At 38.6% G+C, this 23077-nt stretch overlaps 1 protein-coding gene and 2 long non-coding RNA genes across 5 annotated transcripts in view; all 3 read right to left on the bottom strand.

Moving 5' to 3' along the window:
- LOC121869088 (multidrug resistance-associated protein 1-like) overlaps positions 1–6820 on the bottom strand; it is a 55242-nt gene extending 48422 nt beyond the window's left edge. For all 3 annotated transcript variants that reach the window (XM_042370236.1, XM_042370238.1, XM_042370239.1), the window contains exons 1-4: positions 6745–6820; positions 5131–5307; positions 3864–3989; positions 1064–1201 (exon numbers count right to left, since the gene is read on the bottom strand). In XM_042370236.1, the coding sequence (XP_042226170.1) occupies positions 1064–1201; positions 3864–3989; positions 5131–5307; positions 6745–6792 (489 nt within the window). In that variant the 5' untranslated portion in view covers positions 6793–6820. The remainder of the gene's footprint in view (positions 1–1063; positions 1202–3863; positions 3990–5130; positions 5308–6744) is intronic.
- A 7756-nt stretch (positions 6821–14576) lies between these two features.
- LOC121869087 lies at positions 14577–18275 on the bottom strand. Its single transcript, XR_006089507.1, has 2 exons — positions 18245–18275; positions 14577–15791 (listed from the first exon to the last, which is right to left on the bottom strand). It is a non-coding gene; the product is annotated as an uncharacterized LOC121869087 (long non-coding RNA).
- A 32-nt stretch (positions 18276–18307) lies between these two features.
- On the bottom strand, positions 18308–21322 carry LOC121869086. Its single transcript, XR_006089506.1, has 3 exons — positions 21169–21322; positions 20388–20475; positions 18308–18438 (listed from the first exon to the last, which is right to left on the bottom strand). It is a non-coding gene; the product is annotated as an uncharacterized LOC121869086 (long non-coding RNA).
- Between the last annotated feature and the right edge of the window lie 1755 nt (positions 21323–23077).

Below are 23077 nucleotides of genomic sequence, written 5' to 3'. Positions count from 1 at the left end.
GTGCTATTTAATATTTTTGCATGTTTTATATTAAAATTATTAGTCATTTTAACATTTATTTAACATATTGATAATATAGGCAGTACAGGGAACTAGTTTGCTGTGCGCCCATCAGATGCGTGAGTCGGTCACAAGGCGTCAGTTGAGACTTTGAAAACAGTGGAGAGAGCATCTATTATTTTGGTGTCTTGAATATTTTTTAATTTTTCATTGAAATTATTGGTCACTCTGAACTTAAGTTAACATATTGATAATATATAGCGCAGTGCAGTGTTGATTTAAAGAAAATAATCTTGAATTATACCTAGTGAACTTAAAATTTTATTAGTGAAATGACTGCATCAAGCATGGGTCCACTGAAAGGTGATTCCTCTCCATCCCCACTTCCTTCTCTTCTCCCTTCTCCACCCCACTTCTAATTCCCATCATCATCATCAACCAGGAACCTTCTACATACACACCTCAAAGTAAGTGTACTTTACTGCAGTTTTTTTTACTTTGTATGTACTTTTCGGTGAGCTGGAACCAATTAACCAATATACCATTGAAACAATGGATTTGGTTAATGAAATTTTCGGTTAACGAACGAACTTCTGGAATGATTTGTGTTAGTTAACCGAGGGACCACTGTAATAAAAAAAAATTATTAACCCAATTTAGATAATGACAAAGTACACACGTCTTCAATTTACCATTAATGACTTCCACTATAAAACACCTTCAAATCCTCTTTGGTTCTTTTACCTAAACATTTGGTGAAGACTTTTCAATAAAGAGAAATATGACAGCATCTTGGCAAGAGAATGTTGAAGAGTTTCAACAGGAAAGGTTTCTTGTGGGTATGAGGGGAATGGAGAACATCAGAGGCATATTCAGATGAAGCCACCGATAAAATTTTCTGCCAGCTGTTAGAGACCAGGGGTTCACAGATGGAGTTACCCAAGCCAATTATATAAAAAATTGTGTCAAATGTAAAAGTAATGGGAACAACGGTTCACAATCTACTAGTGGTTTTGTTTGGTGTAAATTTTTAGACACAAAACTGAAAAATGTGGAAGATTACCTGGTCTTGGATACTGACGAAATAACTGCCATACTCGGGAATGCCACATATCACCAGCAGCAACCAGAAGATAAAGAGATAGCCGGAGCTCTGGAAACCTCTTTTCTTCTCTATTAACACCCATGATGCTTGAAGAAACTGTACCAAACAAGAAAGTGGCATTGCTATAAAATCTATATTTATTGCACTGACTGGAAATTGAGAACACAAAGAAATTACTGGACTCAATATTTCATCCTCTTTCACAAATGAGCAAGTAATATACCATCCACCTTAAAAGATCCTTCAGTCATTATCATGCTGCAGCAACACAATCACTGCTAACGTATTCCTTCACACTATATTAACTTCCAGCTTAATAAGATTAACTGCTCATTATCACAAAACAATAAGAAATTAACTAAAAAACAATGCAGTACTGTACTGTCTTAAGAGGGTACTGTATTACGTGTTACATGCACAGTCCCCTTCACTAGTGTGTTTACAGGGGCTCGTCATATAAACATTCCACAAATCATTATCTTTGATATATTTGTTTTAATATTGTTTCAATTTGATTCCATAGTATGTTTACTATTGCGAATTTTCTACTGTCGAATGTAAGCAAACACAACGCTACCACACTGCATAAACCCTGACCAGCCTCTGTAAATGTAATAGTGAAGGTGAATAAACCTTTCTTGGGTAGTGACAAAAATATATACAGTACTGTACCCTGCATATTAATCTAAGAAGGCGTCTGGTGTACAATACATTCACAAAAAATCTCAAATGTATTTCACAGATATCCAAAGAGCAAAATTCTGAAGATAATGATAATTTGTATCTTACAGCAAATTGTTTCATCTATGAAGTCACAGTGTACAAGTCCGACTCTAGCAAAGATTAAAAGCTTACTTACAACAGCATGCACACAACCTGATTTACAACTTTCCAAAAGCATGCATACAACTTGTCACCTCACCATAACTTAATAACTTCCACACAACATATTGCTTTGGTTGCTTCACCAGAGAATTGCAACTCTTTCCACACTGATTACCACACAATATATATACTGTATCTCCTTTACATACAAAATCAGTTCAAATCATGTGGCAAACATTTCAAATACACCCACCTCTCGTTTTACTCGGGGTTTACGTTCTTGAAAACCACCGCTTAATTAAAAAACGCGGAAATTAAAGCCAATTTTCCCATAAGAATACGACACGTACATGGTACAGGTTAGGGGAACTATCATATACCAGACAGAGTACGAACAGTGCTCTCACTTAAACCAATCACGCGGCCAACCTCAGAAACACGCTCTCATCTCTGAAGGCGGATGATCACATTTAATTTCACGTCCATTGCGATTGTTTTTCGTGCCTTTATAGCTTTAAGCGGCAAATGAGAGTACAGCGAAAAGGTAGTGCAGGTGTGAACTGAGAAAGCGATACGAGGGAAGCTTGCTGGACGTCGTCACAGTTGTTGTACAGAATACTTCATTATCATCATTATCTTCATCATTATTAGTCATAATTTTTATTATTATAATATTATAATAATTATTATTATTAACAATAATATTAAAATCGTTGATGTTGATATGACTGCGACTTTATAGTAATAACTTACAAGCACCTCACCAGGCATCACATGCAACTCCACTGCTAGGCAACCAGGCTAATACGCGCGGCAAATTTAAACTGTCTTGAGCGCGTTACATAGATCCCTCGGTTAACGAATTACCTTCCATAAGATTCTTCACTTCGGTTAACGAGCAAACCCTCGGTTAACAAATTCCTTACGGATTTTTCCCAGCATGTTTTCGCCTGCATTTGGCTGCCCACCAGCTGCAGTATTAGTCCGCCAATACAGTAATCGGTTTTAGGGCTTAAATTCCTTACCATTTTAGTAAATATCAAGAAGGTTGTACTATTCAATAATTTTAAAAGTTTTATATTAAATTTTTTAGTAATTTTAACAATTATTGAACATAATTGAAGTACAGGAAACTAGTTTTTTGTGCGCCAAACAGCCACTCAACACACCAAGCTTGGCGTCAGTTTGTTTGCCAGTTCAGAGGAAGGAACATCTTGTTTGAGACTCTTCAAAATAAACGCTTATTTTTTGTGTTTCCAGTCAAATTATTGGTAATTTTGAAATATATTTTACATATTGATAATATATAGCGCAGTGCAGTGTTGATTTAAAGAAAATAATCTTGAATTACATCAAGTGAACTAAAATTTTATGGCTGAAATGGCGGCATGGGGTGACTTCTCTTCCACCCCAATGCCTTCTCTTCTCCCTTGTCTTCACCCCCATTCTAATTCCCATCATCATCATCATCAACCAGGAGTCTTCTACATGCACACCTCAAAGTAAGTGTACTTTACTGCATTTATTTTTAGTTTGTATGTAATTTTCGGTGAGCTGGAACCAATTACCCAAAAACCCATTGAAACAATGGTTTCGGTTAACGAATTTTTCGGTTAATGAGCAACCTTTTGGAACGAATTGTGCTCGTTAACCGAGGGACCACTGTATTTCAAAATTTGGTGCGCGTAAATAGGTTTTGCTATTAATTGAACAATTGCGTCATTCCTAAAACGCTTAAATCAAACGCGAGTTACCTGTACTGTATAGTAGTACAGGTACACAAAAAAGACACGTCTACTATGTAAAGTGTTAGACCACACAACACGGCAATGATCTATGACAGAGGAAACGTAATAACACATAAACTTTCAATTAGTATACTGTACTGCATTGAATTACACACAGACAAAAAATAAATAAATTCTAAACTTACTATTGAGACAAAGATCACCAACGGAGTAAGAAAATGAACACAATATACATCCTCTCCGATTCTCCATTTATGTACTGCATAAAAAAAGTCTATAAGTTGAAGCATTAACAGAAGTGCAGACCCAACCTGTAAATATAAAACAAGATATAGTAGTAAACTCTATAATCATATTATCCATAAAAAATATTTAAAACGAAATATGAAAACTTTTAACTTAACCTAAAAATAAAGTACCCGGTAGTAAAGAGTTGTAAGAACCATAATTCAAAGCCATCTAACATCCCTATGGGTTAACTGTTCTTTCCCTAATTCCTAACCAACTAGTAACACTGTTAAAGAGTCTCATTTCACAACAATACAAGAAATCATTAAAATAACATAGGCATTGTGGGTTCTCCTGAAACCTAAGACCAACTAAGCATCAACAGTTATAAATACTGAACATGAGTAAACAGGATGTCCTCAAAGCTAGTTCTCTCTCAACTGTTCATAGTGTTTGTCTTACTTGACTGGTTTTCAGACTTCAGAAGACCCAACAATGATTTTTTTCTAATCTTTATCACTTTTTTTATCAAGCTTAAACTGAAGCATATTTCCTCAAATTTCATAATAAATTATATACAGAACATGTAATATTTTTAGACTTAATTTTTACCCATTTCTCTACCTAGTAGCATACTTAAAGGTATGAAAATGTAAGATATTTCAATACTTTAAAAATTTCAAAAAAATTTGAGGGCAAAATTGTAGCTCCTGGAGCCATATGTGATTACTTGTACTGTACACCACCAACTTAAGCCTTCTAAATATTGAAAACTAACTAACTAACCCAACCAACCTTTGCCTAACTTACCCTCACCTTAAGTACAGTACTTATAATAGCGTTTTCTATTTCTAAAAATAAAATTTCATACCAGAAATTATACCCAAGCCTTATCCTAATGTTTAGATTCATATTAGGTGTAAATGTGTATCTCAAAGATCATGTAAACTACTTTTCCCTTTGCCCATGACCTCTCATGACCAAGTTCTCAACCATGACCAAAATCAGGTAATATTTATTTGCTGATTTATATAAAGAAGAGAGAAGAGGAACAGAGAAGGTATATTAAATACAGTACAGTATGTAAAGAAAGGACAACCTCAGGTTCTTCTATCATGGCCATCCCCTAGGAGGAGAATTCCCTAAGGGAGTGCGGAATGTTAAGTATGATAAAAGAATAAAATATCAAACTTAAAACATTCATTGTAGAATTGCTTCACTCACTAGCTTAGAGATGCTGAGCCAGGTCCACGGCACTAGTCGGTCCACACTGCGGAGGACATAATGTGTTTCCAATGGCGCAAACACCCAAAGAAAACCACACGGCACCCACACCAGCACTGTCCGCTCAAAGCATGGCGTGAACTCTGGGGTCTCGGAATTCCATGTATGATTTGTATCCTGAAATATAGAAATATAGAAGAGTATTACATTACTTAACATTATTGGCTACTACCACTACATACGGTACTGTATTATAAATTCTTCCGGCTGTGCCATTACTGTACTAGTCACCAGAAATATATTCCAAATTTATAACACTCGATTCCTGCTAAAATCATACACCTGAGACTTCAAAGTAAAACTGTAACTAATTGTGAATTAATATGGAGCCACTCTCAGATTGGTGTACCCAGGGCCAGCCTTAACCCAATTGGACCAATTGCTCCCAATTGGGCCCCGCACCTCCTAAGGTTGGCCCTGAGTGTACCCCTGCCATTTCTCAGCTCACACTACCTCTAGAGGCACTATAGTGATTACAACACCATCTATCAATGTCAACAACATAAAGATAATTGAAAAAGAAAAACGATAATGACTGTAGACAGGTAAAAGTTATATACTACCCGATGGCAAAAAATACAAGTTTTTCCACAGTCAACTAAAAGTGGCATATTATCTGACAGCAGCAAAAATGTTCATCAAACGCTGATACATGTAGTCGAATTTGATGGGAGTGACCTACCAGCTCCACTAATAACCCAGCAGGCCTCTCCACACAGTGTACCTTTAGACCAACACAACTAACACTTAACTAACACATTAGAAGAAAAAAAATATAAATCTGACTTCCATTCCCAGCACCAGAAGGACCTGGGAAGGCTCACTTACTCTACCACAAAAAAAAAAAGCGAAGAAGCATAATAAATAAACCAATACTACTACTGTATATGTGCTAATATATAAGAATGGTCTGAGAATCATTGGGAGCAAATCAAATAAAACCCAATATATAAGATGAAAAGATATGGTTGAGCCCAGACTCTTTCTACTCCTATTGTATTTCAGTTTCACCACTTTTCCTTCAAACCCCTAATAATCTTCTTCACCTCAACTCATGACTCCAATGGTCCAGTTTGCGGGTATAAGTCAGTGCACCGGTAATTTCCAAGGATTAAATGTAGGTTTAAAAGGCATTATGCATTACCCAACTTTGGAATATAGTTACATATACAGTAGCTTACATAATAGCTAATATATTTTTTTAAATTACCGGGGGTATGTATTTTAATTATATGTACTACCAGGTAAACACCCGCATCACATCAAACAAGCAGGTCCAAGGGGATGTGTATCATTTCAATGCTATGACCTTCAACAATGTTACTCTACCTAAGTCATGTGTGACAGTAGGATGGAGTCACTGGCAGATTTTCTCTACAATCATATAATATCCTCTGTAGAAATGACTAGCAAAATAATCAACATGTAAAATTCTGAAATGAGATAAATCTAACCTGAAAATATTACACTGTCTTCTCAACATATGCTCCATGAGGATATAGATATGTAGATAAATTCTACTTTGTAAAGTTAAGTGAGAATAACAGAACTAACCCAAAGTGGTGAGCCGCAGAAGTCGTACAATGCACCGTCTTCCGCCATGATACCACCACTGAGTCCCAGGCGCCAGAGTCTGCTGCTCAAGATGGATCGGTAATTACCATATACTGCCTTTTCTCTAACTTTATTCCTTATCTTACAAGTTTTTTTAATCCATTCAGGGATCAAATTTACCTTATATTATTAGAAATCAACAATTATATTTATTTATCTGATCACTGTTGATTGTAAAGGTTCATAAGTTACGCCAAAATATTTTAGGATATTTGCCATTCGCTATTTGTCAGCAGACGACACTGGATAACGTGACGTAACAAATTAAAGTTCTTTCTTATGCCTGGTCGCTGGAGGCTCTGCATTATGTATTTGCCATTACACCACCTTTCGGCATACCAGCCGTTCGGGCGGGGGGTCAGTTATTTATCACTTTATGACTTATTGTTGATCTTTAGTTTAGTGGCTATATGCAGATACTATCATCGCAATTCAATACAGATATAGGAAAGAAACACTAAATACTACATAGGATAAATTTAAAGTGCAGATTTTTATGATTGTGTGGGGTTTTTGGGATGTTTGGTTCACACTCAGGATGGGATGGAGAAAGGAAACTCACAATGTGCTCTCTGTATACATGTTGTATTGGATACACAATGCAGCTTGGTGCTGGGAAGGCAGCATGGTTACAAGCGTGATGTAGAGAGAGCTGGTTGGTGAGGGTGCTTGTAGTGGATTTCTCCCCTACAAACGCTGTTTGTCGCTGCCTAGTCGACCCCACCAATTCCCCAGTGTATGCCTCGTGGTCTGGGTCAACCAGGGCCGCCATACATCACGAAGCGAGGGTCAACTACTAAGCCACGCCTACCCCCCGCTATTTAAGACCTTGTGGGGTATGAAATTGTTTGGTTCACACTCAGGATGGAATGGAGAAAGGAAACTCACAATGTGCTCTCTGTATACATGTTGTATTGGATGTACAATGCAGCTTGGTGCTGGGAAGGCAGCATGGTTACAAGCGTGATGTAGAGAGAGCTGGTTGGTGAGGACGCTCAGAGAAGGACAGCTTGTGGGTCGCCATGCTCGCCAGCGGGAGAGAGGACCGCCAGGCAGGCGGAGGAGCGAGGCCCGCCGGGCAGCGGCGGAGGAGGAGGTGTTGCTGGCTGGTTGGTGTAGGTAGAAGGAGAGACAGATCACCACGAGGTCAGGTCTTAAATAGCGGGGGTAGGCGTGGCTTAGCAGTTGACCCCCGCTCCGTGGTGTATGGCGGCGCTGGTTGACCTAGACCACGAGGCATACACTGGGGAATTGGTGGGGTCGGCTAGGCAGCGACAAACAGCGTTTGTAGGGGAGAATTCCACTACAACCTGACCTCGTGGTGACCTGTCTCTCTTCTACCTACACCAACCAGCCAGCAACACCTCCTCCTCCTCCGCCGCTGCCTGGCGGCCTTCCCTGCTCCTCCTCCGCCTGCCTGGCGGTCCTCTCTCCCGCCGGCGAGCTTGGCGACCCACAAGCTGTTCTTCTCTGAGCGTCCTCACCAACCAGCTCTCTCTACATCACGCTTGTAACCATGCTGCCTTCCCAGCACCAAGCTGCATTGTACATCCAATACAACATGTATACAGAGAGCACATTGTGAGTTTCCTTTCTCCATTCCATCCTGAGTGTGAACCAAACATCCTGAACCCCACAATGGTGACCCCCGGAGATTCGCACTCACACAGGATGGAGGAGAAGCTGATCACGCTCCCAGTCTTCAAGCAACATGGAAGACTGGCTTATCCACACAGAAGCAGCTCTCATCGGCTCTACAACTACTGTCTCTACACCGCAGGTTAGACACCCTAGAGCAGCTCTGCTACTCTAAGCAGACAGCCGCTCTTCTTCCGACCCCAGCACACCCGTCCTGCCTCAGACGCCGACCCCGGCCCAGCAGTAACCCCTGCCGCCCCTGACGCGGCCTCTGTTCCTGAGTGCGGACCCACACCCCTCTTTTCTCCCTCAGGTACTTCCTGCTAATGTCATGCACCCTGCTGCTGTCGTGGACCCAGCTGCTGTCACGAGCCATCATCCGCTTCTGCTGACGCAGCCCCTGCTCCTGACCCAGGCCCACACATCCCAGCAGGCGCATATGACGACTCTGCACCTGCCGTGAGGGAAGCACAACATTCATCGCCTCCGCACACCCTTTTTCACCCTCTCTTCTCCCACAGATAGTGTGTATATAGACAGTTGTATCCAGCGACCGGCTCATCCACGCCATCGCCGTTGTCTCACATGAGGCATGCACCGCCCATTCTGCCTCACATGTGCTATGCAACCCTGCAGGCAACAAGTCTCCTACACCGCCTTGAAGGTAGGGGGAGTATTGTAGTGGATTTCTCCCCTACAAACGCTGTTTGCCGCTGAGTAGTCGACCCCACCAATTCCCCAGTGTATGCCTCGTGGTCTGGGTCAACCAGCGCCGCCATACATCACGGAGCGGGGGTCAACTACTAAGCCACGCCTACCCCCCGCTATTTAAGACCTGACCTCGTGGTGACCTGTCTCTCTTCTACCTACACCAAGCAGCCAGCAACACCTACACCTCCTCCGCCGCTGCCTGGCGCCCCTCCCTCCTCCTCCGCCTGCCTGGCGGTCCTCTCTCCCGCCGGCGAGCATGGCGACCCACAAGCTGTCCTTCTCTGAGCACCCTCACCAACCAGCTCTCTCTACAGCATGCTTGTAACCATGCTGCCTTCCCAGCACCAAGCTGCATTGTACACCCAATACAACATGTATACAGAGAGCACATCGTGAGTTTCCTTTCTCCATTCCATCCTGAGTGGGGCGGGGTCACTGCTCCCAGGCAGGAGCCCTGTGTTATAGGTAGGATTGGGATGTAATCAAGGAAGATGACTACATGCATTAGAATAAAACATAGAGATAAGGGACACTCTATTGGAAGAGGAAAAGTGGCAGAAATCACTTACAACAAATTGCAAGTCCCACTAACAAGAATATTTAGCACCAACGAAGGTTTCAAAGTAATCTTTAAAGATGACTTTGACTCAGACAAAATCCTTTCAAAAGAAGCCAGAGATGTATTTTACAATGAAGGACTTGTTGTTGTCATGCCACCAAATCAAAAAGCAAAAAGATCAGTTTTCGTTCGTCAAGTCGACCAAGAGATCGGGAGGAAGACATCTGAAGATCTGAAAGATGAACTGGAATGCCAAAACAGTTGGATGAAGATCGAGGAAGTCATCAAGATAAAAGACTACACTCATGTTTTCAAGATTACCTTCAAAGAAGTTTCAATGGCTGAAAAAGTTTTACAACAGGGCTTTCTAATATTTAACATGTCAGTAACACCTCATCAAATAAAGAAGGAAACATTCATCAGTCTGCAAACTTGCTTTTCCTGTTACAAATATGAAGATCACACAGCGAGAGACTGTCCAGAAAAAGAGAAAAAGTACTGCTCAGATTGTGCAGGCGACGACCATACCTACACTGAATGTAAGAACACACATGTTGGCTGTCTCAACTGTAAGAAAAACGGGAATGCATACATAGGACACAGGACGTTAGCAATGGCATGCCCAATAAAAAAACACATGATAAAGTACAAGGAACAAGAAACAAGGAAAAAGGAACAAGACAAGAAGGATACGACATACGTCGAAATAGCCGAGAGCGGTTCAAGAGGCTCACAGACCAGAATCCACCATATTAAACTTAAGTGAACCAATACATGACAAGGTAATGATTAGTATGATCCATGCACATCTGCACAATATCATTGCACCCGGATCATACAATGAGGAGTTAAGGAAAATGTTTAAATTGAATAACCTACCAGAGATGATATTCCCAGAGGATCCAGAATCCGAAAAACTATTTCAGGCAACATACTCAAGCAAACTGAGAGAAAGACTACAGCTAGACAAACAAAGGTTTGAGCAAGGAGCAACAGCTAATACACAAGGAACACAAGCGACTGATAGAGATCCCAGACAAATGACTAGAAGTGACAAAGAGAAGATAGAAATAACAAAAGGACAGACTACAAGACAAAGGATAAGGAGGAGAGAAGACAAGATGGAGACTGATCACAATATACAACCTGAATCTGCTGAAGATATTGGATTAAAAGTTATCACTACAACAAAACATGGAATCCCAACATCGAGACCAACAGGAGGGACAATAGTAAAAAACTGTGAAGGAGGGATATACAAGTGGACATATCAAGAAAAATCCCAAAGTGAAGATTACGTCTGGACACTAATCACTATGGACAAACTAAAGATTACGACCAATGACTTTAAAATAGTAGACCCGTCAGAGTTTAGAAGAGTCAGAAGCGGGAAACAGGACGATAGGTCTCCACTCCAACTGCCACAATCCAAGTATAAGAAATAATGGACAATAGTCAAACAGTAAGAACTTTAAGAATAATACAACACAACGTAAGAAACTGGAAGACCGAGAGAATTAACCTAAGTAATATATATCAAGAAATGGACCCTGACGTTATACTAATAAACAGTCGCGGTGAGACAGACAACAACAACATAAAACTCTTTAACTATTATGTAAACCAAAGAAATAAATCGGGCGAGAAAAATGACGGAGTAGCTACAGCGGTTAAAAGAAACTTAAAATTTAAACTCATCGATGACATCCAGGATGAATTTCTAGCAATAAAAATAAATACAACTCAAGGAGACGTAATTATTGCTACTACTTATCTCCCACCGAGACGACCCTACTTACCTATAGAAGACCTATTAAAATTGGCTAACAATAGTCATCCGATGTACATCTTAGGAGACTTTAACGCCAGACACAGGATTTTCGACAATACAAATAATAACGCCGTGGGAAACGCCCTTAATCAATTAATAAACCTAGGGAAAATCAATCATCTAGGTCCTAACTTTCCAACCTGGAGAAATCACAATACACAATCGACACCAGACAAAATTTTTACCAACAACAAAGCCTTTTTCAATTACCATATAAAACAAGGACCTCTTACAGGCAGTGACCATCTGCCAATTATACTAACACTGTCAACAAGCCCCATACAGATACCAATAAAAAAGAGACTGAAAATGAGTAAAACAGACTGGGACAGCTTCAAAGACGACTTAGGTAATCACCACTCGATTAACCTACAAGGGAAAACAACAGAAGACATAGACTCAGAAATGGACAGACTGCACTCAGCAATAAAAACATCTATAACCAAACACACTCCTACTTCACACTTTAGAACATTACCCAACAACAGACTACCAGAAGAAGTTAAATTAATCCAAACCATTACAATGAAATAAACAGGTATATGGAAAGACACGGCAGTAACAGATGGCTATATACGACGCAGACAGCACTACAGATAAAATTAAGAGACGCATGTAAGGAAGCAAACAATAAAAAATGGAATGATATTATAATGGCGGCCGACAAGACTAAAGACACAAAAACATTTTGGACTTCCATAAACAAGATGATGGGGCACAACAAGCAAAAACCACCATACATTAAAGACCAAAATAGAATAAAACTGCACGAGGAAAATGAACAAGAGTCAGCATTCAAAAGGGAATGGGTAAAAGTTTTTAAAATATCAGATGAGGAAAATGAAAATTTTGATAGGGAACACGAAGAAAGGATAGAAGATGAAATGGGAAGACACATACTGTACATAGAATCACCCCAAAGCAATATATAGACTATAACTTACTACCTAATAATCAAATAATAACCATGGGAGAAATGATGCACTGTCTGAGGAAGTTTAGGGAAAAAGCCCCCGGGCTCACAGGTATTACACGAAATATGATCATGAATCTACCTGAAAACATCTTAAAAACACTATTAAACATTTATAACGCATGCTTAATAACCGGTTACTTTTCAGACAAACTAAAATATGCTAAAATGATACAGTATTTATTCCCAAGGAAGGTAAGGACAATAAGGAAATATTAAACTACAGGCCAATATCTTTATTAGAAATTACCAGGAACTATTGGAAAAAATTTTAAATTCAAGACTTATAACCTTTTTAACACAACAGCGGAAAACTAACAATAGACAACATGGATTTATGCCCAACAGAAATACCCTAACTGCAATAGCTACAATAACGGAAATAATTGCAATAGAAAAAAGCAAGGGAACCAGATCAATATAATTTTAAGGTACGTTTCTAAGGCTTTTGATAAAGTTTGGGACTTAACGAACACTTGCTAAGAATATTGTGTAACTATTTAGATGATAGGAGAGCACAAATTCAAATTGGAAACTTTATGGGAACTATGTTTAATCTTGAGAGTGGAGTACCTCAAGGAGGATGCCTTTCTCCAACACTATATACAATTTATACCTCAGACACACCTCAACCAACCCCCTTTAGCGAATATGTAATGTTTGCTGATGATATTACTCAAATAGTATCATACCCAGGAAAATCAACCCAATTTATGAGAAAAAATGGAAAATCAGGACAAATAAGAACAAATTCAAGATAATACCAATAGTCAAGATCAAAACAAGTCCAGTAATAGTCGACCAGGAACTATACCCACACGACACTGAAGGCAGGATGCTTGGACTAAAACTAACAAAAAGAGGATATATAACATACTTAAAAGATAAAGAACGACAGGCAAGAATAAGATTACCACATACTACCCTGTACTACCACATACTGCTCTGTACTACCACATACTACTCTGTACCACCACATACTACCCTGTACTACCACATACTACCCTGTACTACCACATACTACCCTGTACCACCACATACTACCCTGTACTACCACATACTACCCTGTGCTACCCTGTGCTACCACATACTACCCTGTACTCCCACATACTACCCTGTACCACCACATACTATACCATCTACTACTCAGTATTAAAACTACCTGTAATTACAGTGTTTACTATGAGTTACAATCTCCCCAGCTGGCCATCAACCCCACACACAGGGTGATGTAGTCAAGACAGGATGAACAATATAGGTAACTCTTCCTCCCCAAAAGCATCAACTGATTTTTGGGGGAAATATCTACCCTAAATAGCACAGTATGGAGGAGTAATAACAACTATAATGATCGTGTCCATTACAGAGTCCACCGAATCAGGGCCTATTGTGGTGTGGTGCCTGGTTGTAAGTCATGCCATCACCCATTCCTGAAACTGAACTTGGCATTTGGTTATAATTTGGCTTGACATAAGAGTTCTGGATGGAGTTGTTTTCTTGTTTATCTTTATTTTCTTTCTTTCATATCAATATTATTACCATGCTTTCATTATTCTTTATGGTATTAATATTTTATCTATAGTTACAATACCCAGTAGTTCTAGTTATTTCTATTTATCTTTTCTTATCACTAGTGTATTATTATGCTTCTTCCTACAGTAGTACTAAATAATATCTTTTGGGTGATATGGCAGCTGGGGAGGTGAAGAGATTATGGGTAGTGGCCTTTAGATCTCTAGATAATTTATAAGTACAATCTCTCTCACATCCATGACCGTAGGATTTATGGACTCGAGAACTGTAGTGAGTTTTAAATATGAAGGATTATTGGTGGTTTATTGTACTGCTGTAAAACTCATGGAAACAAAGCGCTGAGCTCCCCACCCAAGCTGCCAATATACCCTACCCAGTAATCCACACAAACTGCAAAAGTATAAAAGTCTGTGAAGCAATCTACTGAGTCAGGGTTAACTACTACAGGTTTAAGGTGGTGGTACAGTCTGCACAATAAAGAGGCCACCACTTTAATTTGTGCTGGAACAGGTTATTCATCACTACAATTTGACATTGCTTTTATTTCCAAGTATAATTTATCCAGATAATCAACAACTATCAGTTTTAAGATACACATACAAGTTTGTGTACAGTAAATGTATCAAATAAGAAGATAGGTCTCTTCATCATTATATATACTGGTCATTTTACTGAGTATTACCTACACACTCAATCAAACTTCATCAACCTGCCAAATAGTTCATATCTAACCAACCATACTGCTACATCAGCCATTCACATACAGTATTACATATTTTAAAAATGTATAAAAATATCCTCAGCTGTATTTGTATTGCATCACAATTATTAATTAATGCATGATACCCAATTACAGTACAGTTCTTGTTCTTCTGTTGAACACTATATTGTACACACGTGAATAGAGATTCTAGGTCTATGGAATCTAACTATATTTCCCAACCATTACACAACAATATGCAATATCAGCGGTCAAGTTGAAAATGTTACGGGAACAAACTTCCCAATTCATGGTAAACTGTGTTCATTTATCACAAAATGCTCACAGGTAAGTAATTGCACTCGTTCATCTGTACATTAATGCACAGAGTGAATATATGTCTAAACATGTTTCAATGAGCAATGAACAACAATAAACAATCGAAAGATTTTACCCCCCAGCCTCATACAAGAGTGGTAGCCATACGAAGGGACATTTAGGTACAGTATCCTTACTCTGGGTCCACCCACTGATTACAAATACATTCTAGAGGCTCTTTTTTTCAGATTACCCTTCATGTGACCTGTTTATAAAAGAAGAATCATAAGATATTACAGTATATACAGTGCAGTAAAAGTTTTCAGTTACAGTATTATCACACAGAATCAGATACAGTACAGGATATCATTACCTTACTTTACAAAGATTCAGCATTACCTGTACACACATCAAGTAAACTTATTAAGAAAACAACCTAAACATCAATGCAAATTAATATTCAATCAAATTATTATTTATATATACTGTACAAGCATTTGAATATGTTATAATTCTAACAGGGTAAAACCACTTATAAGATACAAAAAGCTTGATTTCAGAAACTAAATGAGTCATATTGTTATTACAACTGTATTCCTGAGTTACTAGACAGACATGTATGGTAAACTATAGTGCAACTCAGTACTGTGCTACATTGGAATCGAGGTTAACCAAGACTAGAAGTGTCCACCATTTCTCACCGTCACAAGCGTCATCCCCACTTCTGAAAACCATACATTTATAAGTACTGTATCAGACACAACATTAAAGACAACATCCTCTAGCATAAAATTCACCTTAAGAGTGGCTGGGTTATATAATTATTTGTCCACTACAACTCCACAAAATGAAAACCTTATTTTAAGAAGAATTTTGGTATGAAATCTTTTTAAACTTTTAAGGGGGGGGGGGTAAAAATTATGAAGGTGACAGGACAAGACTAACACCAAGTGAAAAATCTCAACACTACTGTACTTACTCGTATCTAAAATGAAGTCAAGTAGAAAAGTATCGCTAAAATAACACTTATGTACTGCTCTGTGATGAAATTCTGCATTAAGATTAAGGTAAGTGGGTAGTCTTTGATTAGCTACCTCAGGGAGTAGTAATTCTACCTTGCCAGTTAATAGGGCATTTGGAAGTCCTTCGTATAATGCTATTCCCACTCTGTAAAAGTAGAGTGATGCAAGGAAGGACATCCAACCTTGCTTCATGTTTGTCTGATTGTAACTGAGACACCACACCATCAGGTATTCATGGCTAACTCACTCTAAGATGGAAAATGAACTGAACACAGTAATGATGATAAAAATGGATACTGAACAAAAATAGTAAATCAACAAACACTACTTATTTAGATTCCTTATCAGTAAAACTCAGTTTTTGTTTCCTTAGTAACAGCCTTTAAAAAAAAAATTTTTGCCTATCTTGGCATATTTGGAACTAATTTTCAGTTCAGTGCAGTTGATCACGTGTTTACACAATCCAGAAGCAAGCAGGGGGGGATGCTGACATAGATTGAGGCCTTCATCATGGACAAAAATACTCTTTAATACATGCACACACACGAACACACACACGCAATGCTGCCAGAAGTGAAGGTTCAATGTAAAGTGAGATTAAGGTCATACTCAAGACAGGTGGTGACATCTGGTCATTAGGAGCCAACAACATCAATGACTGCCCTGACCTCACATGACCAGAGAGTGTTGTATCATGTCATGCTATCAGGTAAAATTGTCTTATTAAGTCTTTGTCAAATTTTTTGTTGAATGGAGGTAACTTATTGCTTTTATAGTTATGATCAAGTACAGTACATATTAGTTCATACAGGTAAACAACAATTTACAATGGAGTTACCTTCCTGAAAACCCCATCACAAATATTGTAAACCAACTTCATTATAACATGGGGTTAAATGTAATACGTTCTCAGCCAGTCCGACACAAACATGTTTAAAAAATCAATAATTATACACTATTAAAATACTGTAAATATAAAACAATTAAACAACGCCCACCATATCATTATGAATAAGCCTGATCACTTCATAATGTCAACCTTCACCTCCAGAGATGCAGTTTTCCTGAGTGCCTTGGCCTTCACAGCAAAAGCACTTCAGAATCACAGTAAACATGAGGAATAAATAATAATAATAATAAATAAAATAAAAAATACTGCGTTGGCATTTTGAAATCGTTTCAGGAGACACTAGACAGAATATGATATATTCCCCATGGCTGCCCCCCCTCCTACTCTGCTCTGTGGGCTAACTCCAGTGCACTAAGAAATGTTTATTCCCATTATGTTTTTGACCTTATGATAATTATTCTGTTTTTTTTTTGTTTTTTTACATTCTGTACGTGTGCATGTAAGAGTTAAAGAAGCAAACAATATGTGTACCTACCCGAAACAATGAGTTGAAAAAGAACAATAACACAGCTCACAACCTTGGCCTGGTAGGGAGAGGCTGAGAGTCCCAACACAACCCCCTCCCACTCCCCTTTCCCTCCCATAATCTGAAACCAACTCCTGCAGATTTAAGAAATTTTTATTCTCTTAGTTTTATATCATTTGATAATGATTATTATTTTTTTAGTACATTCTGTATGAATGATTGTGTGTGTGTAAGTAAAGAGTGTAAAAAAAAATTATGTACTGTACAGTTTATCTATCTAAAATTATGAGTTGAACAATAACATAGCTCACAGCCAAGCCTCACCTGCTCTGAGTGCTACTGGGTGGCAAGTGGGAGACTCGGCTACACAACTACGTGCCATCGCCACGTTATGCATCACTTAGAGTATTAATTCTAGTTAGCCCTTGTTTATCAATTATTTCGCATGAATGGGTTTTTCAGAAACTCATCCCAATTCTTAAACAAAAGATACCTGTACAGTATTCAGCGTGTCAGCGAGTTTGGCCGGATAAATAGGAAGGTGGTCTTAAAACATCACCATCCTTAAAGCGAAATATAGAAAATAGAGAGATTGTAAATCGAGGTTTACCAGTACAGTACTGTACAGCATATGATAAGATTTGTTCTGTTTCAGTAAGGAAAGTATCTGTTAATAATTATCCGAACCTCCCTAAATAGAGGCCAGTTTGAATTTTGCAGTTATTCCTATTTAGTGTAATGTACAGCACATATATTTAAAGGCTAACAAAATGACTTACTGAGAGAGCTGCCATAGTCAATAGTGGCATGATAAGGGGTTCACTACAGTATCAATCTCGCCGCACTTTGCGTGATGGTCGTGTCCGTGCTTGCTTCAGCTCTTCTACTGACGGGCTCACCTCTTGCTGCTTCCCCAGAAGTTCACGAATAAAACTGAATTTTGAAAGGAAACACTTCCACACCATATACCAGCCTGTAAATATAATATATTATATCACCAACAGCTACAGTGTAAATGATGGACTGAACAACATGGCATAGTGTTTAACTTGGTAGTACAGTATTATACAACAATTGTGTACATGAACCAACAACAACTTTGGGATATTTCTCTCTAGACAATAAATATTTCCTTACATTATACAAGGCAGAAAAGTGGACGAGTAAAATATATCTCTGGTAATAATTAGCATTCCTACAACTTTTCCATCCCAAACACTGGTCTATGGGCGGGAGATGTGAGGTCCAACACCACTGATCCCATGTTCAGCTACATCAAAACTATTTCATGGGTTCATTTCATTGAATGGAAATTTTTTTATACATAATTATATTATTTTAAATTAAGCTAGGTTAGGTTAGGTTAGGCTAGGGTTGGTTAGGTTAGGCTAGGTTAGGTAGATTAGGTTAGGTTAGGTAGGTTAGGTAGATTAGGTTAGGTAGGTTAGGTTAGGTAGATTAGGTTAGGTAGATTATGTTTGGTTAGGCTACATAAATTAGGTACCTGGTTGGTTAATTTTATTAACGAAAATTCCTAGAAAAACTTGGTGTATGATTCCACCAATTAGCTGTTCATAGCAACTGCTGATCTATACACACAACCTCAATGATGTAAGTAAAATACTAGTTATCGACTTGATCCTGTCTATTAACCCTTTGGATGCGACATGCGGGTAAACCCGCCCAAAATATTATATTAATTAAATGCGACAAGCGGGGATATCCCACGGCCTTGAAAAAACTTCCCCAAATGAGACGACATGCGGACATATTATGTATTGAGGTATAGGAGTATTTCCTGAATGCAATATAGCTTATTTTTGTACTATTTTGTTTGATATTATCTGAATATGTAATACATATCTAAATTTGCTGTTTAGTAACCAAATTGATTAAATTTATTTGCCATATACCAGACATTGATTTATACCAATTTCCTGCATTTTTGGGTATAAATGTCATTTTTTCTCTAAAATTTGCACACATATGTGAATTTTTGTTCCAGATTTGGAAAATATACTAAAAGTTCTCTAGGAAAAACATATAGAAAATGTGATTATATGAAATTCATTTTTGGCAGGATAATTGACACTTTTCAGGAACCGGCGCGAAATTTAATTACGCACCTAAAGAGTTAAGGAACCAGGCAAACCTATGAGAACCTAGCCTAAACTAACCTAGGAAAGTCCTATTCCTATAAAAATAATGACTTTCTTTAACTGATGGCAAAGAAAAAGGTGGTTATCTTCTCGTGTTTGCTTGTTTTCATTGTTCAGGCCATGTAGGAGTTGTACACTCGAATGAACACAAACAGTACTGATAGATAACTTTTTTTGCACATACATAAATCTTACAAGATCTTTTAACTGTCTTCTGATTGGTCAAAGCAGACCATGCGAAATTCACGTGAAACAGCTTTGAATATAATATCCTGTGAAGATGTGTTGAGCAAACTTAAATTTTGTTAATATTGTCGTGTCTTGGTTATGTATAAATCAGGTCTACTAAATGTAAACAAGTTTCACAGCGTACGAAGCCAAGTCCACAGAAACGGTGACTGCTTGTACATTGGATAAATAAGGTAATAATTTTGTTGATATAAGTTTTAATATAGGTTAGGTTGGGCTGTCAAAGGTTTTATTAGTGTTTTTTTGGTAATGGTGGAGACGGTTCACACCAGAAGCACTTTATGAGTTACACCGAGTTTTCAGAAGCTGTTGTTTGGATGACACCGAGTAATAAAATCAAAACGTAATTTTATTTTTATTTTTTTTATAGCTTATCCTCCAGTCATAAATTACTTGCTACTGGGCAGAGCATGAATGAAGAGGGAAATAACGAGGTAAAAACACTGTAAACACTGATCATATGGCAGTAAATTCACGTCTACACGTTTCGTAGATGAAGAAATAAATTATTTACTTAATTATGGTGCTGTCGGATATCCCGTGACGACCATGTTTTGGGTCACATTGTCTGCTATAAGGGAGAGTCCACAGTCTTTGTGTACCTGTCAAGAAATGAATGACAATCTTATCAGTGGTGTTTATTACGACTTATAGTGGATTAAATTGATTTCTTCTTGAGATGTTGTTTGGATGACAGGAAGAAAATTGAAATGACAAAGCACAGATTAGGAAGTTAGGTATAGGTTAAGTAAAGTAAAGTAAGTTAAGGTTAGATTAGGTAAGGTTAGGTAAGGTTAGGGTAGGTTAGGTTAGGGTAGGTTAGGTTAGGGTAGGTTAGGTTAGGTTAGGTTAGGTAAGGTTAGGTTAGGTTAGGTTAGGTTAGGTAGGTAAGGTCAGATTCTAATAGGTTCTGTGCATTGTCATTTCGATTTTCTTAGTATCATCCAAAAAACATCTGATAATTTGGTGCAATTCCATAAATCCCTCTGGTGCTAACCGTCTCCTTCACCATTATGTTCTATTCCCTCATCTTCAAAGTGTTAAAAGGTTCATATCACAATACATAAGCCTTAGCCCCAAAAATAAAGATCATTCCTTAAAATACCAGCAAAACACATAACAAACACTACTATTTCACTAATAAAAAAAAAAGAATTGTGCATGAAAGGAATCTTCACCCACGTGTGCTTAAGAGACACATTTAACCACAGCTCAGAGTGTATGTACCACACCAAGAGACCCCCAAAGTGTAGGAGTGTGGTACAGTACTCGGCGGCTACCACAGTACAACTCACCACACGCGATGAAGAACACAATGAGGAGGATGAAGGCCAACACAGACACCCAGCTTATAATCAGTTCTTTAATCTCCATCTTGTCCTCCTAACACAGACATATGTGATCACTTTCTTTTCCTTGTTCCACCACCACACAACAACAGCCTGAGGGCCGTTCGTCTGCCGGATTACAAGTGAGTATTATCATTTAACAATATTGTTCTTTTAGCTATTATGTCATCCCATAACAACAGGATTATTTCTCTCATAGGCATTATAATAAATATATACTTAAATGGCTTGTAATTTATAAAAAAAATCTTAAATATTTTAAATATATTAGTACAATCCATTCATCACTATGGCGTTTTTAATTCCTAAAAGATGCGGTGCGGGTCCCTCGTCCTCAGGCTTTGTGTGAAATATAACAAAGTCTAGTACTGCTTTTAGTATCCTGGTGGTCCATCGGTTAGCGTTCACGGTCACAGTCATAGGTTTACGTGCCGTTCGAATCCTGGCGGGTTGAGGTGTTGATTGTATGTAGAAGTCCGCGTGCTTTATTGGGCTAATGAAATATATATATAACTTTTTTGATGGAGGGGATATTTATTTATTAAAAAAAAAATCAGAATTTATTGGAAAAATTTCCCCCCCCCCAAATTTTAGGACAAATTTATTTAAAAAAGGGCAAAGTTTAACCTCCCCCTCCCCCAAAAAAAAATAAATCACCCTAAAAAAATTGGGGGGAGGGGGGGGAAATTTTCTCTCAATTTATTTTCAGAATTTTGTACACCTTTAATTATTTTTAATTTGGTCCTTAATTAAACCCCCCAAAATCTAAAATTTGCCCATTTCTTCAAAAAATTTCCCTGATATTTTAATTTTGCCCCCAATTATTGTTGTCCATTATTTTGCACCAATTTTTTTTTAAATTTAAAATGTGTCCTATTTTCCCCAAATCTTTTTTTAATTTCCCAAATTGTAGTTTTTAAGGCATTGTAGTGGTTTACGCCCGTATTATTAAACAGCATCTACCCTTGAAGATAGTCTTCGTGTCGAAAACCGTATTTATAAATATGAAGGACCCTTTACCGCAACGCACAAAGGCGTGTGATGGCAGGAAAATGAATTAACATTACTGAAATTTGAAGAGGTAGCTAGTAGCTGCTTTTTGTCACCCTCTTCATAAAGATCGGCTCGCTAGCAGCCCGGGCGATCGGTCACGTCTGTCACGCACTGTTGGCAGGTACTGGGCATGCACCGGCTCCTGAATGTACCTGAACCCGCTCCAGTGTTGGTCAAGTCTTGTCTTGAAAGAGCTCACACTCGGTGCCGTCAATCTTGAGCTGTGACCCCTTGTGGGGCGAGCGTCCGCCAGCTCCAAGTAAGGACACTCGACTGAGTAGTGCCCTCTGAGATGCTTATACACCTCAACTAGGTCCCCCCTTGCCCGTCTGCAGTATAAGCTAGGCAAGTTCAGGCGCTCCAATCTCTCAGGGTAGCTGAGGTGCTGAAGTGCAGGCACCAGTCTGGTGGCCCTCCTTTGAACATTTTCAACCAACTGAGAGTCCCTAGCATATCTCGGGGACCAGATGGGGTGACAGTACTCCAGATGGGGAAGCACTTCACTCTTGAAGATCGTTACGAGGGACGGACCGTCTATATATCTAAACGACCTTCTCATAAGACCCAATAATTTATTTGCCTGATTTACCTTCTTCTCGCAATGGCCTGAGAACTTCAGCTCATTGTCAACATACACACCTAGGTCCTTCTCACATTCAGTCTCAAATAGTGCAGTTTCTTCATCCTGTTGGGACATATGATACGCCTCCCTATCGTTGGTACGCCCCAGGTGCATCCTCTTTACATTATTCACATTATTTAACTTTATTCTCTTTGCCACTGATCGGCTTGTTAGCCTCGC

The sequence above is a fragment of the Homarus americanus genome, unplaced genomic scaffold (genome assembly GCF_018991925.1).
Source record: "Homarus americanus isolate GMGI-L3 unplaced genomic scaffold, GMGI_Hamer_2.0 scaffold24694, whole genome shotgun sequence".
NCBI lineage: Eukaryota > Metazoa > Arthropoda > Malacostraca > Decapoda > Nephropidae > Homarus > Homarus americanus.
This window is presented reverse-complemented; position numbering and strand designations above follow the sequence as displayed.